The sequence below is a fragment of the Strix uralensis genome, chromosome 15 (genome assembly GCF_047716275.1).
Source record: "Strix uralensis isolate ZFMK-TIS-50842 chromosome 15, bStrUra1, whole genome shotgun sequence".
Taxonomy (NCBI): Eukaryota; Metazoa; Chordata; class Aves; order Strigiformes; family Strigidae; genus Strix; species Strix uralensis.
The window spans coordinates 1,954,937-1,978,742 of record NC_133986.1 but is presented as its reverse complement, the minus strand read 5'-3'; the positions used below and the strand labels follow the sequence as shown (position 1 = coordinate 1,978,742).

Here is a 23,806-nt window from a genome sequence, read left to right as displayed (position 1 = left end):
CTTCTGCTTCCATAAGGATGCCCAGAACAGGGGTGTCTAACATGAATATAACTCACCTTCCACATCGCCACATAAGCACTTTACTGGGGATGTGGGTCAGTGGGCTGCTGCTATGATTGTGTGAGATAATTCAACTGGTGTTTGAAGTGGGTAAGAAAGGAGACACTTCTACCATAATCTCATACTGGTCTCACAAAGAGGAATCCAAACCTGACAGGCCATCATAACCCCCAAGAGCATATGGGCCTTACTTGTCTAACTCAAGTTGTCCCCAGGTTGTCTGAACCAGCAGGTGTTCACCCTAACATGCTTCTAGGAGGGATACAAGTTCTGCAAGGAATTAGGTCAAATAAATAAGTACATTTTCTTTTATGCTATCTACATGCAGGATTTTCAATTATCTTGATCTCTCGGTACTGTGCAACCTACTAACACACTACATCAGTCTGATCAAGGCTGTTTTAACTACCTCCTCGTGCGACAACACTATTTCTTAAGGCTGCAAAACTATGCTTTCTGCAATTACAGGATCACAAGTTCATCTTGTGAAATCAGTGCTGGAAGAAAAATGAGCTAATATAAATCATACTAGACAATCACCTAAACGTATCCTGGATGTTCCAGTGAGGTTGCATCACTTCAGTGCTCTCATGCTAACATGCGTCATTTCTAAACAAGGGGAACAATGTCATAAAGGAAAAACATCCTCTTACTCTGTTTAGTATAGCCATTTGAATAGGATTGGCCATTAAATGACTCTTAAAGTGGTCAAATGTCTGATCTGAACCCATCCTTGAAGCTTCCACTTGGTTCCAGGCAAGAACTAACGTTGCTAGTAACTCGTCTATACAAGGGTAAACACTGGAAGATGTGGGCAGCAGCCATACAGTTTACTTGACATTGTTTCCCACAAACAGGCTATAAACAACTTTCTGTGAGTTGTTCTTCATATGGATGACTGAAGAGAACATATTTAGTAGAGAGAGGATGAAAACCAAAGTGCTAAAAAGCACTTCCAAAGGATGCCCTCCTCTTTTTGATGCACAATTTTTCAGTAAAACTTTCTAGTATGACTTCCCATTTCCTTTAGAATACATCATTCTCCTGATCCAACACAGTCAAATGGAGCACTTGATCACTGTGCCATGTATGACCTTACACAAACATTACTCACAGTTTCAGATGTGGTGCTTCCCACTGCCTGCTCCCCAGGTAGCAGATGATACCCTTATCATGCACAACTCTTACAGTCCCATTTAGATTTTCTCTTGAGGATGACAGTTTATGGCAGAGGAAAAAAACCTGAAGATTCTCTGTCTCGTGAAGACTCCACCACTTTATCCCAAACCATTGACAATTTACTCTTGAAAGCCCAAAAAGATTAAACCCTGTTCCTCCATATTTCAGAAATCCTCAACGAGTAAGCCCCATACCATTGATTTCTAATGCGAGCAGGGCCTATTGCTCAGCTCACAAAACCAGATTTCCTTCTTGGAAGCGCAGCATGGTGATGTTGCAAGAACATCACCAGATTGCAAAAACATTTATAGGCAGATTTGTTCATAAACTGAGTAATTTAAGTAGTAACTTTTCAGACACACGCTGTATCTTTGGGACCTTTGTTTTCTTCACTTTTAACTGATTGCTCAGCACACCCTTGCAGGCTGCCCTCATGCATGCACTGTGTGCCATGATGTAATACAGTGAGCAATCACAGGATTGCAAGAATGTTTCTAGACAGATTTGTTTACAATCTAAGAAACCCAAATAGTAACTTTCATAATAGCAGTCCTATCTCTAGTGCATTTTGTGTATGTTGCTGTGAGACCAAAAAGAAAAAATAAAAAAAATACAAGAGTGTATCTTTGTACAATGATTGCAATAACAGATGAATAAACATGCAACCTGATACTTCACATCTGGTATTTCATCACTCCAAATACCTTATTCGCATTCAAATATATTTAATACTTGTGGAAACTTTATAAGGTAGTCATGTCTTTATAGAAGCAGTAACTTGCATGGAACTTTTAAAATTAAAAGCAATAGTAAAAATAATTTGTAACATGTTCTTGTACTCTTCATAAAGCTAGTTACCTTGCAGTTTCCTAATACAAACCCACAAAGACACCTAATAATAGCAGTTACCTACCGAATCACACAAGCTTACAGAATAGGATTTCTTTTGTCAATATATTAGTTCAAAGTTCAATCTTAATATTCAATTTATACAAGGTGCTTTGGAAATGAAGACTATTATTACTCATCGTGCAAAAATCCTATCATCCGAGCAGAAATTTTTATGAAAGTATCATTTTCCCTTTACTGTCGTGGTAATGCAGGCCAGGAGATTTTATGCATGACCTAATAAACATATACAACAGTTTTGAAAGGCTGCTATGCACCTTCTCACGTTAATTAGTACTCATTCTTCTCTGTAAAACAACTAAACATGCTAGAAAAACTTCCTTTTTAAACAATCATGAATACACTCTTAAGTAGTTCTGTTGCAGAGATGCAAATCATGATGACTAATTTAATTCATAATTGAAGACCTGTTTACAGGTCTCAAAAATTAAGATCAAACTATTTTCTTGTCTTAAAGGCAAAAGCCACCTTTGCTACCTTGAGGCTAAATTAGCAATGCTGATAGTAACATGACTGAAGGCATCATTACACTTGCTAGCAACTTATGTTACTTTGGCATTGTCCCTAGAGCTGCACTAAAGCTACATCTTGCTATAGCTAAATTAAAAAAAAAAAAAAAGATTACAACACGCACACAGGGCCAAATCCATTCCCGTGGTAACTCCAGTGACTTCAGTGTTACACCAGGGATAAAAGCAGGGCTGCATTTCACAGCAGCTTTCATTCTTGTAATCTTTTCCAAAACACTCTCCCAGGAGCAAAGACAAGCACAGGCAAATATCCTGCCAATAAGTGAGTTCACAGGAATTGCTACAAGTAACTAAACTGTCAGCGGTAAAAGACCAACAATTGGAACAAAGTACAAATACAGGACAGCCAATGCCCTCTAATGGGCTAGAGTTTTACTATGTGCTGGATAAACACGGACACAGAAATTCACAGGAATTGATCTCCGAGAGGAGATGCAAATTATAGGGTGTCCCGCTTCGTATTAGTGGATGATATTTATGTTTTATCAATACTTCTTTTGAAATTGTACAGATAAAAAAAATTCTTACCAATCCCTTGCAAGACAAATGAAAATGGGTCTAAGAGTCAAGCCTTTCCTCCATGGGCTATGTTCAACTGCTTCTACAAAGAGTGTAAGCATCAATTTATAGATCTGTTCCTCTATCCTCCTTCAAGCTTCTGTATTTATTCCCTCACCTTTTTTTTTTTTTTTTTATTTACTACTAGTCAATACTTACTAGGAGCAAAACCAACACAACCACACAAGCAGATGCACAGAGGAAAGGGGAAAAGGAGTGACAGACAGTGCTCTCCCGCAGAAATCTTATCACCAGTCCCTTGGCCTTACAGCGCACTCCCTTTCTCTCAAGAATTTCCTGGAATCTGCTCCTCTGAACCAAAAAAAAAAAGTCTCTTTGCTTCCTACCCAGTCATTTCCTATAGATTTAAAAACAAGAGTTTCGTTAAGTTTTTGTTTTGTTTTCTGAGGATTTCTTCAAGGAGCCATAACTCTGTACTGGTGGCAGGGTCAGCAGCAGCCTGAAATGCTCCTGATCTCCTACAGGTCTTTGGAAGGACTTTGTCCTTACAGCCTGAGGATGCCCCAGGGCCAAAAAAAAAAGTCAAGACACCCCCTTCCCCCTCCCCAGCCACGGGGCCCTGCGACCCTTTTCTGTGGGGGTAGGATTGAAATTCTTTTGTTCTCGTCCTCCTCTAGTGCTGTAAGTTACTTTTTTGGGAAGGCAGAGAGGAAAACGCCCTCCCCCCTTCCCTTCCCTCCTTCGTCCAAGATCACAGCTGTAGAGGAACAGCTGAAGCGGTTCAGGCTGCCCAGAGAGGTCACAGATGTCCCTCGGTACCACTGAGGCGGCTCTGCCAGCATGAGCCCGCTGCTGCTGCCCAGGCAGCCCCACAGGCAGGCGCCCCTCGGCCACCCACCCCGCACACACCCCAGATTTCCAGCCCCCCAGTCCTGTTCGAGCAATCCTCCAGGTCCTCCCAAGTCAACCAACCGGAAGCCTCTACACAGCCCTCCTGGAAACGCCGCTCTTGACGATTTTAGACCACCACAAAGAGCAGTAAAGAAGCTCTGGCGTCTGCTTACACGAATGTTGCAAAGCTCTCATTAAATCAAAGGCAGAGACTTAAAATATTTCTTCAAGCAAAATCTCTGCTCTTCTCGAAGTCTCTCTCCAAAGATAAAAAACTACAATTGCTTAACTTAATCCACACAGAGTGATTATTATATTGGCCTCTGTAAAGATTATATTTGTTCTAGTGCCTATATCTAAAGGTAATTTCAGTTAGAAAATGAAATGGTGCTCTCTTGACCTTTTGTCTTACATGGTTCATGAATTACTGACACATTACAATATTCCCCAACACTATGGAAGCTTAGAGATATTGCAATCTCTCTCTTGTAAGTGAAATAAACTTGGTATGCCACTAAAAGGCATTAAATTATTTTCATTATGCCACACAGAATCTAAAACACTTACACTGTTTTGATTTCAAAATCCTTGGAGAACAATTATGCTCTCAGGGCCATAAGACTCTATTAGAAAGTCCTCAGAAACCTAGCATGGTTTCAATAAATCCTCAAACACTACAAAGCAGTTACTCAGCTTGAAGAATGAAAACATGAGTTCATCCACTGCAAAGTCACAATGTAAATTCTGCTCATACAGTACCCTGCACTTCCTAACACAGTTTTTTCTTCCCAATCAGAGCAACGCTTTAAGTCAAGTTTTCAGCATCAAACATGCATACCACCCCTTTTGATTGAAAATAAACAATTTTTGATTTAGGGTGAGTGCAAATATGATATGTGCGTATATGCTTATGGTATGACTAGCTAGCAGTATTAATCAGTAATTAGATATATAGATGCATAAATAGTTTTATACATATATAATTAAACAACTGTTAACATTCAGGATTGGGGAACCATTAAATTAAAACAGTGATTGTCAAAATGAATGGATAAATATATTAACTTCCTTAATTTATATAATGGCACAAAGAATGCTTCAAAACACCAAAAATCAGATTTCAGGGGTGATTAGTTGTAGGGATCCCGATTTTAAAAAAATGCAGCCCCCCCCCATTTTGCCTGATGAGGCTGTTCAAGCCTAAGTAGAGCTTTTGAGCATAAATACACAATAAGCTTGTTTGTATGTACATGCTTACGTCCTCCTAGAAAGAGCACAACCTTCTAATTAAGCAAATCATCTCCCCTTTCCAAAAGAAAATAACACCACTGAAACGCAATCAAAACAGGCAGAAACGGGCAAAGAGGACAAGAGAAATTATATTTCCCCGCGCAGGGAGAGAAGTGGAGGGGGGAAAGAGAGAGGGGGAGAAAAAAAAAAAAAGCTAACACCCAGGCAGGAAACCGGGGCCCGGCAACTTTCTGCCGAGGGCAGCTGAGATGCTTCTTCCCGACTCTCTTTTTCCAGACGCGGCGTTTCGCGTGGCCGCCGGGGTCACATGGCAGCTGCGGGGGGAGGCGGGGCCCGGGGGGGCCGCCGGCAGCAACAGTGTCCCCGTTTCCATGACCTCGGGGGGGCGCGGGGGCACAGCTGGTGGCAGCTGCAGCACCATCTGCTCGGGCCCTGGGCCGGGCCGGGCCGCCCCCCCCGCACAGCCCGGCCAGGTAGCGGCGAGGGCCGCGCCGCCCCCCCGGCCTCCCCCCCCGGCCTCCCGCGGGCCCCGCAGCCAGAGCCAGGGCTCCGGAGTTTGCAAAACGGGAAAGAAGTAAAGGGCCGGAGCGAGAGAGCTCGGGCGAGCCGGCCGAGAGCTAGAGAGCCCCGGATGGTGCGGGGGGGGATCAGTACCCCTCCGCGGAGCGTGTATTTATGGAATGCTGTCAGCATGTCACCTGATTTATAGCATTTGCAAGGAGGGAAGGGGGAAGGGAAAAGAAAGAAAAAAAAAAAAAGAAGAAAAGAATGGCACAAAAGCACACCCAACTTGCCTCTTTCAACAAGAGACTTCTGAATGCAACAAGAACTTTATCACTTTGCAATTTAATATTGTATATTGGGCCACGTGATCATGTAGACTGTATTTCCCATTTTCCTCTCTTCACAATTTATTGAAAAATAAAGAAAAATCTTCACTTTTTTTTATGCTCAAGAAGTGACACATTTAAAAGCTTCTTGTAAACATACCCATTCAGCCACAGCATAGCATTCATTAAAGACACAATTCTGCATCAATATTGCTTCCCAGTGCCAGTGGTGAAGGGACTGTCCTGGACAGTCCTGAGCAACACATCAGCCCAGCTGAGCACCCTCAACATCATGGATTTTTTCAAGATTTACTCCAAAAGTACCAAAATCAGAGCCGGGGACTTTGTGTAAAAGCAAGCTGGGCTTTACAGTTCTCACTGGGACAATTATTTCCAAAGGCTAAATGTGTACCACTTACCATACATTTTGCCTTCATCTGATAAGATGATTTTCCTCCTCCCACATGGTGGATAGATAGCTAGAGCCTCCTGAAAGCTCTGTTCAATGTCAGGGCTCCAGACACCTTCTGCATCATTGTCAATAGGTTTATCTGCAGAATCACTCATTCTTTCAATATCTTCGGCAGGACTCTCGCTGCCGCTCCAGCTGCTGGGCTCAATGGTGATGGCTGGGGTCTCCAAGCCTAAGCCTGGAGTCTTAAAGGAAATAAACCTACAAAACAAACAAACAAACAACCCCAAAGGCATTAAAGACATGGAACTTCAGGCAAATATTTCTGTCTACTTCTGATACTAAATTAGCAGCAGCTGAGCAATAATGTCAATAACACGAGCATGGGAAGCACCCAGGAAAAGTAAAAAAATTAATAACCATTCTACCTCAAATCAGCAGAGGTGGAACAATAAGGTTGTCAGAAAAGGAATTCTTTATCACATTTGCTGTGTGTGATTACATGAAGGCATAGAGCATCAGGTTATTTTTCACAGATGGCCAAAGTGGGTCTTAATACTGGGGAAAACTGCAGCACATGACACATTTCATTTGGCTGAAGACTGGCACCCTTAAAATAACAAGCCAGATCCTCAGGCAGGGGTAAATCAGCATACTTCCACTGGCTGGGAGGGAAGCACACCAATTTATGCCACAGCAATCACCAGAGCCTAAAACCACTTAAACCTAAAAACAAAAGCAAAAACTATTGTTCACATTCATCCAGATGTCAGTGGAGTAAATGGAATTACACTAGTGATGACACAGCTCAATGTGATTAACTGGAAAAGGCTGTAATTTTCAGATCTTACCCAAATAAATAATACAATCAGAATCTGAGCTACATACAAACGGAAATCTTTAAAATGATAACACCAGAGAAAGGAATTCCAAGGAAAGATGAATGCTTTCCCTGTTTTAAAAGGCCTCTGTCACAGAACCACAGCAGAACAAAAATTACAAGCTTCAAGTTGCTGAATCAATTTAATAAGAAATAATTTAATATAGCTGCACCTGCTCACACCACCAGAGCTGCAGATCTGTCAGTGTTCCTTTTATATTTTTTGAGAGAAATACAACTCTGCTATAAAGACTTGCTCCAGGCAAAAAAGCTGCTATACCAGACCAAATTCACCTCTGGTGTAATTCTTCGGAAAGTCAGTGAAATAACACCAGGAACAGATTTGGCTCAACATGTCTAGGCACAATGCAGTTTTATTTTGAAAAACGAAGAAGTTTGGTGACTCTAACTGATCTAAATGGATGGGAGTGTTCAAACATGCATGCATGAACTGCACACGCACTTAAAAATCCAGTTAGTTGGCTAAACACTCGAAAAACTCTAAACTATAACATTTTTATTCTGCTGGGGGAGATGAAAGCAGGCCCTTTCCACGCGTGGAAGAAAGGGGCTTCCCCTTCTGCACACCTCCATCCTCACCCTGATACGCATCTCAGTGGGGTCTCAGTACGTCATAAAATAACAGGTGAAAAGTGGCAGAACAGCATTCACCCCATGGAGAAAAAAGGGGAGGCTGTACTTTGGAAGCCGTGACAGCTCTGATGAAACACCTTTGGGCTGGAGAACTCCCTGAAAGAAGAAATATTTACAGCAGCTCTCACCTGAACTAACCAATCAACCAATCACTAGAGATAACCAAAACCTGATAGTCCGGTCCCTCGGAGGCTACAGAGCCTTGCAAAAAAAAAACAGAGCTGAAACTGAGGAAACTGGGAGTAGTTTCTCAGTCTCGCTAACCAACGTTACCGGTCTGACGTCCAAAGTATGGGGTATTTCCACTGCTCCAGGCTCTAACAAAAGAGCTCAGAGGGATCAGTGCATGTGAAATGGACTCCTCCAAGAACTTTAGTTTTCTTACTTGCATGTCTGTCTCTACAAAGAGGTATTTCTTACCTTTGTATTAGTTTGAACATTTCTGAACAGCTTATGAAAATGTTAGTGCCAACCCACCAGTAATCTCAAGGCTAATCAGTGTCTCGAACGCCTTTTAATAACTGATAATGAGGGACCAGATGGATTCACAGGGAACCACACACAAATGATAAGTGGGTGGGAAGTCTGGCTAAATACACTACTTATTGTCTGGGAAATCCAAAAGGTACAAAATTTTTAAAGTCTCATCACAAAAAGGGAGATGTAAACGTTTGCAGAATAGTGAAACATCACTCTTCATAATTCTCAGAAGGCTGAAAGTTTGATTCAACCCTTGCAAGATTTGAACCTTGTAGGCAAGATTTAGCCAAAACATAAACACAGCAATACTGGAAAAGAACTGACAAAAACAATCATGTCCACTTAAGCCTTCAACTACAGGGGGATTTTTAGGTAAACGAGAGGTAATTGAATGTTGACTGGGATAATTAGGGGGGTTTCAGTTTTACTGCCACAGTGCAGGGAAAAAGGGCTACTGGAGATTTTATTGGCCTCACATGATCGAGACCACGGTTTAGTATTTCACCAGAAGACAACACCGAGTGGGACTGTTTACTGGGTCAGTTCTTCACAGGTGACTCAGGGAGGAAATCCTTCCCCTCCCTGATCCTAGTCATGACGGCATGCAACGCACAGCACAGCCACGGGCATCTTTCGCTCAGCCCAACCACTCTCTGCTTACAAAATGTGCCACAGTCATAGCCTCGAGTCTTATTATCGTCCTATAAACCAGCCCTTGTTATTACATTATGCTGAAATAATAATTAAAATGCACACAAGGAAAACAGAGAGGCTCTAAAGTAATTAATGTTATTTGATATTCATGTTAGATCTTGCACTGTGTTTACTGGTGAATTTTCACTACTGTGCGATCTCCCTTCCCATTCCTTTTTACCTACTTGGATATCATCTTGAGCCATAGTAGTTACTATTACAGCCTCTAAAATGTAAGACAACCAAGTGTTTCTTCCAGAACATCTGTACAATCGGGGTGAGGAACAACCTGCTGGAAAAAAAACCTCTCGTACTAAAGGTTGCTTTTAGTGATTTCCATTTTGGTGAATGTTGACAGTGCAGATCAAGCTAGAGGACCAAGGAGCAAAAAACCTTGTATCACAACCACTAACTGGCTCCCTCTTCTTTCAGGAAAACAATGAGCTGCTCTGTTCATCACTTGAAGCTCAGCTCTATGTATCAAAAGGCAATTCCACCTTCTTAGCTTGAATTCTAAGGACCTAACTGTGATGAAAAATTTCAGACCTGTTATGCTCAAGTTCCAGGCGATTATAAGAAATAATACAAGCTGTTAATAGATGAGCTTTGTTGCACATTTCTAATGAGCTGTAAATCTCATGTGAAAAATGTGGATTTAGAGTCCAATTTACATATTAAAAAATAGAAATAAATAAAACAGAGCCTTCCTTATATTAGCAAACTCCAAATCTTACAATATGAACTTTCAGTGGAGGAAGAGTTAATCTCCTGGAGGCAATAAACCCCACCCCCCCACACCCCCCCTCCCCAAAAGCAGAGCTTACACACATGACAGATCAAGTTGAAGAGTTCTGTATTTGCTTTTTATCATGTTAACTTTTAGAGAACCAATTTTTTGCTTGTACTTTCTGTTAACACAATTAAAATACCTCAGTGCTGCCCAGAAAACCAACCAAAAAACCCCCCAAACCAAAGCCAGATTTTGTCTAACCTTTTGGTACTTTCTAAGATTGCTTCAAGCACACTGCTGCAGTTTAGGAGGTCTCTCTTCAGTTTCCCTTTTAACACCAGTCTCTCTCTCTTACATATTTCAAGACAGCTCCCCCTGTGCATAAAGCTCTTTCAGTTGCAAACCTGAATGCATCTTTTTTGCAGTTGATTTCTACTCTCTCCAGTTAACTCGATTTTAAGACACTTTTTCTATGCGTGTGCCTCCTCCAAACACAATATTACATTTAGCAATGGCAAAACTATTAGGGACAAATACTGGATTTTATAAAACCTTTTTATAGCAAATCCACTCAATACAGCTTCATGAGGCACAAGATATGACTTATTTTCATTACATTCACTTGGTAGGGTAACTTGAAAAGTTATTTTAAAAACTCAGAGACACAAGGATAGCTATTGTCAGAGCTGATCAACCAATGGATTTAACTAAAACCAAATGATAGTCTGCAACATCTTGTCAAGGGAATGATTTCTTTGCTTGCATAAAACATTCTCTTATGCCTTCACTTTATGAGCAATGCAAACCTGGACTTGCCCAGAAAGTTGCTGCTCACAGACCAACAACTGAGATCAATAGCTCTTCACAGGAGTGTGAGACAAGTGCAGATTTAAGGCCTTGATATGTTTCATATCCTTCAATACTTGCACAATGAACTAACATGGAAACATTGTCTTTCAAGAGTCATCAGAGCTGAATCTTATTTTTACAGTATCTTGCAAAATTTAAACCAATTTCTCTGCTTCTTCAATTAATTTACTTTCTTGAATTTCAGTGTACAGGTGCCTTCACTGAGGTATCACATAACCACTGGAAGAGGATTAATACTCTGCAGGTATTGGTGCAGGAACACAAGAAAGACTAAGAACATGTCTTGATTCTGAGAGATGTCAGAAAAAAATGATTATGTCTGCCCAGTCTTCTAAGCTGTCTGCTTGAACTGGATCAAGTGTAGGTATTTTTGAGATAATCTGCAGTGGCATTTGCAGGTGAGAAAGCAACAGTGTTGTTATCCACACTGATCTTCTGGCTATGAATGGCTGCAGAAGGCTACCAAATAATTCTTACAACCAGACCAATATTTCTAAAACAGGTCTTTCAGACAAATCTTAATTCTTGAGGTAAAGATTTCAAGTGTTGAAGTGATAAATTACACTTTTAAGAATACATCTTATTTTTAGTTTGCGAACAACTTCATCTTAGCCTGTTACATAAAAACAATGGGACCAAGAATCCAACAAGCTCTTTTTATAAACATCAAGACAATAATGAGCAGATGAGTAAAAACCAACTAATTCTAAATTTGCAGATGGCAAATTTTCTCTCAAAGCTTGAAAAGCTACAGGCCCATGGGATTTTCCTTCTGCTTTGTTCAGCAGTGCAAATCCACAGCTGGAGCACTAAGGCTCTGGAGAGAATCCAGAGGAAGAAAGTTATCAGATCTAGAAAACATGACCTACCAGGAAAGGAATTAGGTTTGTTTAAATTTAGAGAAGACTGATGTGAGAAGATAACCACTTTCAAATAAGGAAAAGGTAACAGCAAAGCAGAGAAGCAGCTCTTGGCCATTTCTACCAAGGATAGGACAAGAAGCAAAGAACTTAAGTTGCAGCAAGAAAACCGTAGGTTGGGCATTTGTAAGACTGTTCTGACCCTACAAACAGTCACACACCAGAAGTGATCAGTCTGGGGTACTGGGGAACTGCTGGGGGGAGAGAGGTTGTTAAGAACAGGTGACAAACACTTCTCAGGAATGATGCAGGTATGCTTAGCCCTCTCTGAGGTAATGAACTAGATGATGCCATGAGACTCAGCAGCCAAGATAGAATGTAAAACGCCTCAACAGAGGAGAACTTGCAGTGGGAGCACATCCTTAACTGGGCATGGGGGAATGCCCAAGAGGCTTCACAGATGTCCTAGTGACCAGACAGCTTTGTCAGCTGCAGGACAGAAATCCAGAGGAAACCAGGCTTCCTACCACCAATGCCTGTGGAGCTACCTGCTCCTTTGCTCTGCATGGTTTCCTTGCACAGCCGCTGGGCAGTCTGCTGCATGAGCATCACTGGCAAAAGCCACCTGTGAAGTAGCTCACCAAGACAGGCAGGATGGGGAGGGAGAGCAAACCACCAGGCTCCTTCTCCTGTTGGTGCTCTCTCTAGGAGTTTTGGGAGATGAGGCTCCTTCATCCCCAGCCACCCCGTTCTCCTTCCAAATATCTGTCAAATGCCCGATCCCCCATATCACATCCATATTTCTTAAGCTCTTTCTGCACTGATTAAAGTAAATATGGAATTGGTGGAAAGCTTGAATTTTACTAGGATTTATGTTTTTACTTTGCCAGTAAAAGTATCTTTGAGGTGTTTATGCAAGTCAAGCAATATACTCCAGCCTTTAAAAAAAATTACTTTTTTATTTAAAAAACAATTCATACGCTGGATGTTGTAGCTGTGATGTGTAAGCCTGTATGGATTTTTCTGACTCTTTGAGGCGTTCAAATGGCATTACTTTCAGAAAAACACTATATATATATTCAAGCCATTTTATATGTAATTTAGTTTTATGAGGAAATGATATAACACAGTACAAAGAATAAAAATGCAAATAATTTACAGAGCGTCCAATGGTGAAATAATTAGCTTAAAATGACTCTATATTGTATTGTTGTTACAAGGTCTAATTATCATCAATTATTCCCTCTAAGAAGAAAGAACACCAGGAGAGAGAAGCAGCCCATTTCTAGGATAAAGTATTCCTTTAAAACTCAGTCAGACTAATTCAGCCATTCACTTTTGCCATTGAAATGAAAAACTCATGCAGTTTTTCTCTGACTGCATGAACACTTCAGGGAGAAATTCTGATGCTGTGCTTTTTTGGCAACCAAATAGTTGCATGTAAGGATGCTTCCATGTACTTCCTATCATTCATATAAACTAGTTCTGTTCTCCTAGGATTGAAGTTACTATTTCTCGCTTGAGATTCAACTATTTACTAACTACAAGCTATCTAGTCCAGATTTCTCTTTGGGATCTGTGGAGGAATAACATGATCGGTTCATCTACAGCTACAGAGCACCTGTGAAAAGCATCACACTGGTTCTTTCTGAAGCAAGTGCATTATGTAGTGAGTGAATTCAAGAGTTACTTTCTTCCCTTCAACTACCGCACTCAGAGTACGCATAAAAGTAGCAGGAAGACAGACAGTGCCATGCCAGTGTGTAAAATACCGAAAGCATGTAACTAAACGTTAGTAAAGTGATAGTTTCCTTCACATATAACTCTGTACCCTGCTCATCTGAGATGATTTACACGTGTATTTTCACTAAGTGTGAGGAAACTTACTGAACAAAGAATGACTTAGATCTGCAAGAGTAGGCAGCATATAGGCCTAAATGTGAAATTAGGATTATACGAACTATTTCTATAAAGAAACAATGCATGCTCCTTGAATTGCTCTTTTTTTACTTACAGAAACAGATTACTCAGCAAAGAGTGGGCTGATGTTAATACATGGGAATTCTTCCCTTTGCAAACAGTTTTCTTCTCTCTGCACTCTTTATGCAACTGAAAAGAATATTTTGTACCACTCTGAGGGCCCCATTTAATTTTTTTCAAACAGCTGCTTTTGTTGATATAGAATTATGTTGTAAAGATGCTGAGTCATTGACTCCAACTCAATTTTATTTTCCATTAGTTTTAATTTCATACAATTAATAAAATGGTTCATCTCCTCAGTGGGGAAACAACTGGTTTCTGACTGTGAGTACACCACAGTCCCATGCTCTGTCAGCTTTGTGCTGGCTCACCAGGATGCCTTCTCCAAGCAGCCACAGCTTCAAACTATCCATAACATCTAGCTAGTGCCCAGCAATCCAGTGTGCGAAGTGCTTTGTAAGGGGCTACACATTACTCGTGGTCCATGGTCTGCATTGATTACCAAGTTACCACTGGGTAGATGAATCTTAACATACCCATTGTGAATCCCTATCTCACTACCGTCACAGCTGTTTCAGAAACAATTCCTTCCTCATGTGATACTGAAGCAGTCACATTCATCCTAGGTGCTAGCCCTCATTTACACCCAGCTGGTTTCAATTATAAGGGTGTTCCTGGGATTTAACCCAGCTCAAATACTGCATTGTGGTGGTAACCAACACAGATTATTCTAAATATGACTTGGCACTCAGTGGAATGAAGAATAGTGAGCATCGTGTCTGACTTGCTTTTGCTAATTACCAACATGAAGCAAAGGAAAGGATCAAATATTTACCAGCTCTCAGGAGAAGCCATTCTTCCTGCAACTGCAGGAGGTGACTGTGCAACAACCCAGCTGCTGTGCTCTGCAGCGGGAGCTGATCGTGCACCTACCGTCACCCAACAGGGACGGCTTGTGAATGGCAACAGCAACATCTATTACCAGTGTAACGCCGTGGGTGCTTACCCCAGCTGTATTCCAGCTGTGACTTTTCTATGGCAAGAGCTGCTATATTGTGAAGTAGGGATTATTAATATTTCAGCCATTCACCAATTATTCAGCTTTTAGAAGAATGCTCTGTGACTGAGGCGGGTCTGCCCATACCTGGCGGGGGGGCTCCACTCCCAGGGCAAGTGAAACAGCTTGGTCTGGCCAGAGGACAATCCTTTGGCACTGAAAATACCAGTCCCCAAACTACCGCACTGCAGCTCTGTAAGAAACACTCCCCAGCCCCAAGATTCATAAACAGAGGCCATAGTATAGTCCCTCAGGGTAAGTTCTGCAGCGGCTGCTTTGCTTGGGGCATGTTTATGGAGCATGTGTTTGGCAGTTCACTATAATTCATTCTGCTGCCAACACAGGTAAACAGAAAATAAAAACTAGTATATGTAGCTGTCAGGACAATGGGCTTTTTTAGCGTACAAGACTGAAAAAAGGGACACAAAAATAGATGCAGTTCTTGCTTACATGCAACAACTGTCTATTCCTTGAATGCCTTAAGTCCAGTCACCCAGTGGAGGCTGAGGCAGGGGTTCAGTCTGCACAGAGGCTCTGTGCCTTCCCTGTGACTCTACAAATTATGAATTATAAAAGCCCAAAGAAAACAGACACTGGCCCTCCCTTCAGCTCCAGTGGTGTTCATCTCTCCCTCCATAGACGTAACTTTGGCATCCGGACCTGGATACAGACACAAACCCCCAGGATACAGTCGGAACTAGTCACCTTGTGCATTTAATAGTGGTTTTGCCACAGGTTCAGTCCCATCTACCTGGGAGTATGTGAATGATGTAAACGCAGTCAATGGTTTTCCTATGTGCAAACAGATAATCTCTTCTTTGTAGTTTGTTGTAGCTGCACACTGAGCCATAGCATCCACGAGAATGACTAATTATTTTGTACCCCAGAAGCCAAACAGGAACTATTAATACCACATATACCAAGTATTATAAATATTAGAATTAGGTACATCCTTGACCTCTGGTCTGTTACTAGCATCCTGCTGGGACCACATATGATCCATTGCTCACACATATGACGGACCTGGCAGCAAGTTGTTCTGTCTAGACATAGCCCTGAAACTGTTTGTTCTCCCAGTGCCCTAAGCCTCCCCAATTTTATTGGAGTTCCCATGTCACACAGACATTTGCAAAACCAGACCAAATCCTTCATGTTCATAGCTCTCTTATTCTATTCCTGGCATATGACTAACTAGTTTTCTACTCCAATATTAGACTTTTCTTTTTTTAAAAAAAAATAACTTGTTTTCAGGATGAAAGTTTTTTTTCCACAATGGCTGCAAAAACATAAGTGTTCACTCTAACAGCTCTGAGTGAGGTGGGAAAAGGGACAGAAAAACACCTGCTTGAACAACTTTATGTAAGTTCAGTCAGGAAAGTGAAAACCAATGCTATTTGAAGGGTGGTCCAATGTCTGACTGGTTCATATGTAACATAAAACTTTCGTCTATATAAAAAATATTTTATATAATGATTTAAGTATTCTGTTAAAAAGGTACAAAAAAGGCACAGTAAAGTAAAAGGTTCATTCATTTACTCAGGTGCATTTGTTTAAACAAGAAATAGCCACAAGATTAACTCTTTCCCTACACCAAGCTGAAGAAGGACCCTTCTTCTATGAAGCAAGTTTTGGACTAACAACTGCAACATCCAATTGGCCAAAGCCACCCCTGGAATCCAGCACTGGTACCTTTTATCCCTCAAGCCCACTTATTCTCCTCTTTGCAGATGTTATACAAACACTCCTTTGCACAAATGCAAAAACACACACATGCACTTTCTCAAACATTCGTTGAAAGAGCTAAGTTTTAGCTAAAATTCATTTTACAAGTTAAGAAACACTGCCAAACACCACCTATATGCTCTATCCCTCTAAAACTGCTACAGAAGGTTGTGAATGCCTTGTGCTCACCTGAATGTGCTGATTACATATCAGGCAAAACCAGGAGAAACAGTGTTATTCTGCTTTGGTGTTACTACTTGAGTTACTGCCCCAGGCTCTGATTCTGCCAACCCAGAGCCATTTTATACATATGAATAATCACTCCAAGTTTAATGAAGCTCCTCACATCTCCATTAGCAATTGTTTTGGCTGGAAAAAGGCCCTGCCTATCAGCCCTGGAGGAGCCTAGAAACAGAATAGTGATAATACTGGGAGGCTCACTTTGGGAAAGGCTGTGGTTTTCTGGTGATAGGACACAGAATTGCAAGACAAAAAAAAGGAAGGGGTGAAATCACAGCACCAAGGCCCTCAGCAGCAGGACTGGGATTTAATCCCAGGTTTCTGGCCTTGTTCTCACCAACTCTAAACAGAAAGAGATTTCAGAAACCAGCATGTGAGATCAGATAGGACTTGGGGTCCATGTGGACTAGTCACAACATGTCTAGTGGCTTGTCTTCATCGCAAGCCAACACTGGAAACCCCACCTTGTGTTTTTGTGTATAGAGAAAAATCAAAGCAATAATTTTGTTTGCAAGTGCAGCAGCTGTCAAATAAAAATATTTTAACTCATTTTGTTTTCCAAATTCTAGCAGTAGTGTTATGGACAAATAACCTGCCAAATTAAATTTTAAGTCTGAGTTGTTTATCTATGTAGTACAAAGGAAACCTCCTATGTAAGGAAATGAGCATTACTAATACAGCCCTTCTACACTCCAACTTCTTTCTTCCATCTCACACTTGCCTCCAACACCTATCCTTCCACAGGTGGTGAATGCATTGGCTTTACTTTGTCAGTATGCCTGTCTCATATACATGACGACAGATCTATAGCTTGCATTTTGTCCACAATGGAAAATTTATTTCTGACATCTCAAATAAGATTCTCCTGAGAAGTAAGGATGCTTTTATGCAGCAGCAGGACTTACATCTTCTACAAGGGAGTAGAAAACACTCTCCTGCTGAGATACTGAAACAATCTCAAACCATGGCAATCTTTAATTGCTAAACATAAGTAAAACATACAATGACTAACTATAGCATTTTCAAAACTCAATATAATAGTTATGTAGTTACTCTGCACTTCTCTTGTAGTTATCGCCTGTTGAGGAAGCAATTTCTGTCTTAAGCTCTGACTTATGTTTCCAGTCTATTTCAACTCCTTGTTCACTGTAGTTTAATCCTGCTTCAGGAGGTGTCAATTTTCCACAAAAATAACTTTGCTGGCAACCATTAGAATTGTGAATTCACTGGACGCCAGCAGAGCTAAAGAAGAGATGGAGCGGTCCAGGGCAGCAGAAAACAAAACATACACAAAAACATGAACAAGAAGTACAAGCCCAGGAATTAATACTCATAATTCTACTGGACTTTAAAAATCTTGAATTTAACAGAAATACCGATTTCACAGCACATTGTCATTTCTGCCACAGCACCGCTTCCTCCCCCTCTGCTCACTGTTCACAGTTTCACCTGCAATCATCACCTGCCTCTCACTCTGTCTGAAGAACGACTTGCCTGTCCAAGACCTGGCTTCTTATTTCCAGCTCTGTCAGTAGGCCCAAGTGCCTCTCAGGAGTCACCCTGATAAAGGTGTGCATGCCCTCTGGTGAGATAGAGGCCAAAACCCCAGGTCCATGCCTAAGCTTAGCAGACCCCTGCCATTCTCCCCCACCAGAGTCACCCTTCTGCCACACTGCAGCTGAAGCTGTTTCTTGGAAAGGGAGTGTTGGACTCATCCAACCCCACACAGAGGTCTGTGCCGGGGATTTTCACTGCTGTCTGCTCGCTCATGCCTGGAACTAACGTCTGCCCCTGCCACATGTGGAAGAGGTGGCTGGGAAATGAGCACAAACAGAAAGCCTTGCAGAAAGGAGCCTGTCCAAAGCAATGAGAGAAACCCACTGAGTATATTAGAGGAACAGAAAGGAAACACGTGGACACGTGTTGTTCCTTACTGCTCTTCACTCGGGACCAGTCCTCCTCTGTTTGGTGGGAGGGACACAAAAGGAGAGCGTACCCTTGCAAGGCTTTAGTCCTCTCTGCGTGGGCAATCGCCCCAACAATTGAGTCACGTTTTCTCCTTTTTCCAGAGCCAGAGCTGCCACTGTGCCCTCAGACATCTGCGTGCCACAAGCCCAGGGCTGCTCTGTCACTCACTTGTGAAGGCCACGTGCCTGGTCAGGCTCCGGTGGCCAGAGCACACCCGGCTCTTCCACTGAGCACCTGCTCCTGCGTGGAGCAGCAGCAACCTGCCGAGGTGCACACAGACCTGGAGGACCGTTGCCATCATGAGGGTGATGTAAACTGCCTGCTGTAACTAGTTTTACTGTATGTTTTCTCCATAAGACTCTGGTCGGGTTCAAGAAGACCTGAAGCGGTTGTGTTGGCTTGCACAGGCTGCTTCTGAAACAGCACAAGCACTGCAGCATCCAGCTTGGTTCTCTGACCAGTGTGGGCAGAAACACATTCCCAGAACAATGCTGTTATTTAGACTGCAAGGTTTCTGAAGGAGATAGAAGATGGGCCCTCAATGCTTTTGATATAGTTTTACCATCCTAATTGGGATCTTCAGGAGATAGTTTTGTAGTAATATGAAAATATATTAAATTCTACAGATTCCCCAGGGTAAGGAGAGTATGCAATAAAATGCCAATAATGTCTTCAATGACAAAAGAAAAATGTCTCTGCCCACAGCGGCCAAGAATAGCTTGCTAAAACCACCTGATAGTTGCGCTGTCTGGTATAAATATAATGCCTCTAACACAAGCATTATTTAGTATCTGAAGGTTAGACAGTATCAAAATCTGTTTATGAAGAACAGTTAATGCTCATGCGTGCACGCAGTTCTATACCAAAATATTTTGTCAAGCTCAGAAAAAGAAAAATAGACTCAATTATTTATACTTTTAAATTATGTTAAATGACATTTGCTCTTCAAAATTACCTCTGTTTTTCATAATGTTGTCTATACATAAAAGTTCCTTTAACTCAATGGATGCTTTTGTTGTAGGGAAAACTGAACACTTGTAGCATGGCTTCTCCAATAGAATTGGAGGCTCAAATTAGAGGCTAAGGCTGGTTTCATGTTGGTAGCTGGACTTCAAATATCACAGTTTAATTCATCACCACAAAACACCATTAAAACCCTGCACTTCTATCTTTTTAAATTCAAGGTTGCAGGGTTCCAGTCCTTGAAGGGTAGACCTCTCTTTAAGTTAGAACAATTTCTGGACTTGCACGTTACGCAAATGTCAAAATGACAAGTCTCTGGGAGATCTATCAATCCTGAACTATCTAGCTGTGTTTCTAGTAAATCTAACACTTCAAGAAAAGGATTAGACTGCCCGTGATTCTCTTCCTACTTAGCCACAGACTTGCCATATGATTCTTTAAACCTTCTTATGCTTTACCATTTGCCATATCCTCTTTGCTGAGAAGCGCAGTCAGGCTGTGATCCAGTGCCTTTAAAACCAAGCAGGTCCTTTTCTACTTACTGCCAGTTAAATCCTTGGAAATCCTAGGCAAATGTATTTCATTTGAGTATTTTTGTTATTATTATTAAATTAATATGAAGGAAAGAGTGACCCAGGCAAAAAAGAATGACCCAGAAAGGGAATGAGCCAGGAAATGACCCAGAGAAAAGAAAGTATTTTGGCTTTCTTCCTCGGACTAGCAGTTGGTTTCCTCAAATGACATTTTTGTAATTTTATTTGAAAGTTTAAAAAAAAATGCTGATGAACATTACAATAGAAGTAAGCTTGGCTCTTGCTAGAGAAACATTATGACTTAGAGCCAATGACATTTATTTTTCACATTTGAATTATTTTTTGAACAGCATTTCTTGGCTCAACGTCACTGCACCACAGATAGATATGATAGCAGATAAGTGTATGAGATTTCAGATCAACAAGAATGTTACTCTTACAATGAATACATTTGTAGTCAGAGCTCAAAAGTGGTTTTATTTGCTATGCATGGAGGATGTTGTATTACACACTGTTTTACTAATACACTTTTCTTTTTAAAACGGAATGTAATTCAAATTTTCTGACACTGCAGCTGCAGTTCGATAGTTGGATTTACTAACCATGTGGATTTACAGTAACAAACTCTTTAATTTTCTTTCCCTCTCTAGCTCACTAGTCTGCCACCTTGATTTATTTCTGTTTCACAGCTGCGCCTACCAAATGAATCTTACTCTCACTCCACACTTTTGCACCTCTTCCTGCAGCTGATCCAAACTAAAACACAGTTTTTCTGGGAATGTGAAATTAAAACACTCACAGCAAGAATACAATGTCCAGAACTGAAGGGAACAATTTAGCGGGGGGGGGGGGGGGGGGGGGGGGGGGGGGGTGGAAAGAGGAACCAATCCCCCGACCCCAAAAAAACCCTGAAGGCTAGAGGTTCAAATTTAGAAAAGTTAAAAAAATTCTCGGCTTAGATTCCACCATCAGTAGTCACTACAGTACACCAATAACTCTCCCACAGATTCTATGGAATTTATCCACCTCCGGTATTTACAGCACTAACCACCATAAGTTGTAATTGCTTGAGTTACATAAATATAGTCACAAGCTCCAGATATCCTGCTCTCAAAATCAGTATTGCTGCTGTTAAAACTGGCACCAGAAAACCTTAGTAGCACAAATATGATCCAAAATACAAACCAATCCAAACAAATAATGAAAACCAGATCAAAACAAAGCAGAGAACAAGCGAACACAGAGGGTTGACAAAATGAAATTAATAGGTAAAATAACGAAGTAAACTGAGGGAGCCTGCTCTCAGCTCCTTCCCCTCTAAGACCTCTCCACAGCAGTAGAGATGTGAAGGAGACCTGGGTGCAGGCACAGGGCATGCTTGAACTCTGTGGGCTTGTTCAGCCCTGTGCCCCATGCAGTGGAGAGCTTCCTCTCCATAGTGTTACACAGGGATTCAAAAAGGCAGAGCCCAGGAGGAAATCATAGCCCTGTGTTTATGTATTAATTACTGAAAAGTTGCTTAACCTTGAGCCATATCCTAATGTAATGAGCTTGGGCATTCTTAAGTCTCTCGGAAAGGGAGCTGAAGGCAAACCGTCTGGCATGTTTTTACTGCTGAGTAGCCCTGCCCCTGAGTCCTTCTTTATAGGTACTTTAGACAATACCCATCAAAGGCAGGCTCTGACAGACCAGTAAAATGTGCAAATTTCAATTACAGGGACTCTGCACTTCCAGTGCAGCCCAGCTGCCAACCACACAGAGATTTGCAGCGATAACAATTATACTTAAAAGTGTCACTACATGTTTGAATGCATTTACACATTCTCCTTTTACTCTCTATTTATTATTAATGGCAACTCAACTAGTATCAAGACCCCAGTGTGTTTGGCACTGTAGCTGTACAGAAGGACAGCAAGTTCTATCTCTGAGGAGTTTACAGTCTAATTATAAATGACAGCAGATGGAGGATAAACATTATGAGCTGATTCTGCTTTTCATCAGGAAATTTATCTCAGGTAACAATTTTTAATCAGATAGAAACAATTACACATTAAATCATGTACTGCTGTCTAGGCTGCAGGCATATCCTAGTCAATCTTATACCCTGTGATGACAGTGGCCACTTCCAAGACAGACAACCAGGTCCCAGAAGATTCAGGGCTTTACAGGTGACCACCTGGATGGAGATTTTGCAGGAAGAAAATGGGAAATTTAGCTTGTTCAAGTCACACTCATGTGTACACATAAGTATGTATTTAAATTCATGTCTATTCACCAAAGAACTTAATATGTAAGCCCAGCACAAGCATCTGATGGCATTTTGCACTTCCTCACATTCCTAAATCCACCATAAATTAGCTGCCTATGTAACTTCATGTTAATCCAGCTGGGAGGTTATAAAAGTCACAGGTGACCGTTATAGATCTCCACAAAAAATATTTTGAAGCTGTAACTGATAAAGTTTGTCTGCCTGAGCACTATACTGCTCATTTGCCAGGAAATTGTGGCCTTATCTGTTTTACACACATTGAAACTTTGCACCCATCCTTGCTGTGGTGGCACAGTCTGCGGACCCATATAAGAGGCACCAGGCTCTGTGCCCCTAGGTATGAGCTGCACGCTGCTATTTGAGGACCCCCTCAACAGCCATCATGTAGGAAAGCTCTGAGGGCTAAGATGGAGAAAACAACAGTATGTGGGGGAACAGCTCCTAAGGAAAGCCCAAACCCTTGAGGCTGTAACTTCAGAAGTCAGCCCAAGTGAGCAAGGACCCTTGTATCTCCTAGACTGCAGTTGAACCTTGCTTCCTACGTGGTAAACACAGGTCTCATCTCGTTGAGATGTCTGGAGCAGGATGTCTGCATTCAGCTCTCTTGGAGGCCATACCTCAGTACTGAAGAGCACCAGAGACTTAAGAGATGTGCTTTAGATATAAAAGATTAAAGTCATGATGAGACTTCATCCGATGCATGTCCTGCTTCTTTACAAGAAGATCTGGACTTTGACTCTGCAACTGCCCTGTAGGACTAGAGCCTTGCTGAGCCCTTCCCAGGGCCCTAGGAGGGCCTCCTGTGCAGAACCTTGTGCTTGCCCTTGTTGGCAAACAACAACTGACCCACAAGTGCAGGAGGTGTCAAGTGAAGCCAACTAGTACCATGGGGGACTCACCACCCCGCAAAGACAAGAACTGAATTTGCTAAGGTAAGGTACAGAATCACAGGCACCACTTCCTCGATTTGACAGAAAATGGGTACGTAAAGTTCAGATTCCCACAAGTGCACGCAGCTGTTTTAGGAAGGCAGAAGTCCCTAGCAAGCTTCTGATTACCAGCTATGTCCATGTAGAAGCACGGTTATTTATTGCACCACACTGTGGGAATGACTGCATCAGCTAAGAGTCCTGGGCTTAAGATTCAGTCTGTTTCCACTAGTAAATTCACAAACAACTTAGAGAACAGGGGCAAACATCTTTATGGCTCCCTTATTTCCAAGGCCTCCCCAGGCTACCTTTGCCCACTTTCCACAGCTAAGACACCTAGGGCTACTCTGACTCTTCCCCATGCAATGAGAGCACTGTATGTCACGTGCTACCAGGA

The 23,806-nt window shown here is 41.7% G+C and overlaps 1 protein-coding gene across 4 annotated transcripts in view; it reads right to left on the bottom strand.

The window, feature by feature from the left end:
• Window positions 1-23,806, bottom strand: part of TEAD1 (TEA domain transcription factor 1) — a 163,463-nt gene that overhangs the window by 101,435 nt on the left and 38,222 nt on the right. For all 4 annotated transcript variants that reach the window (XM_074884732.1, XM_074884735.1, XM_074884734.1 and 1 more), the window contains exon 3: window positions 6,589-6,842. In XM_074884732.1, coding sequence (XP_074740833.1) covers window positions 6,589-6,736 — 148 coding nt within the window. In that variant the 5' untranslated portion in view covers window positions 6,737-6,842. The remainder of the gene's footprint in view (window positions 1-6,588; window positions 6,843-23,806) is intronic.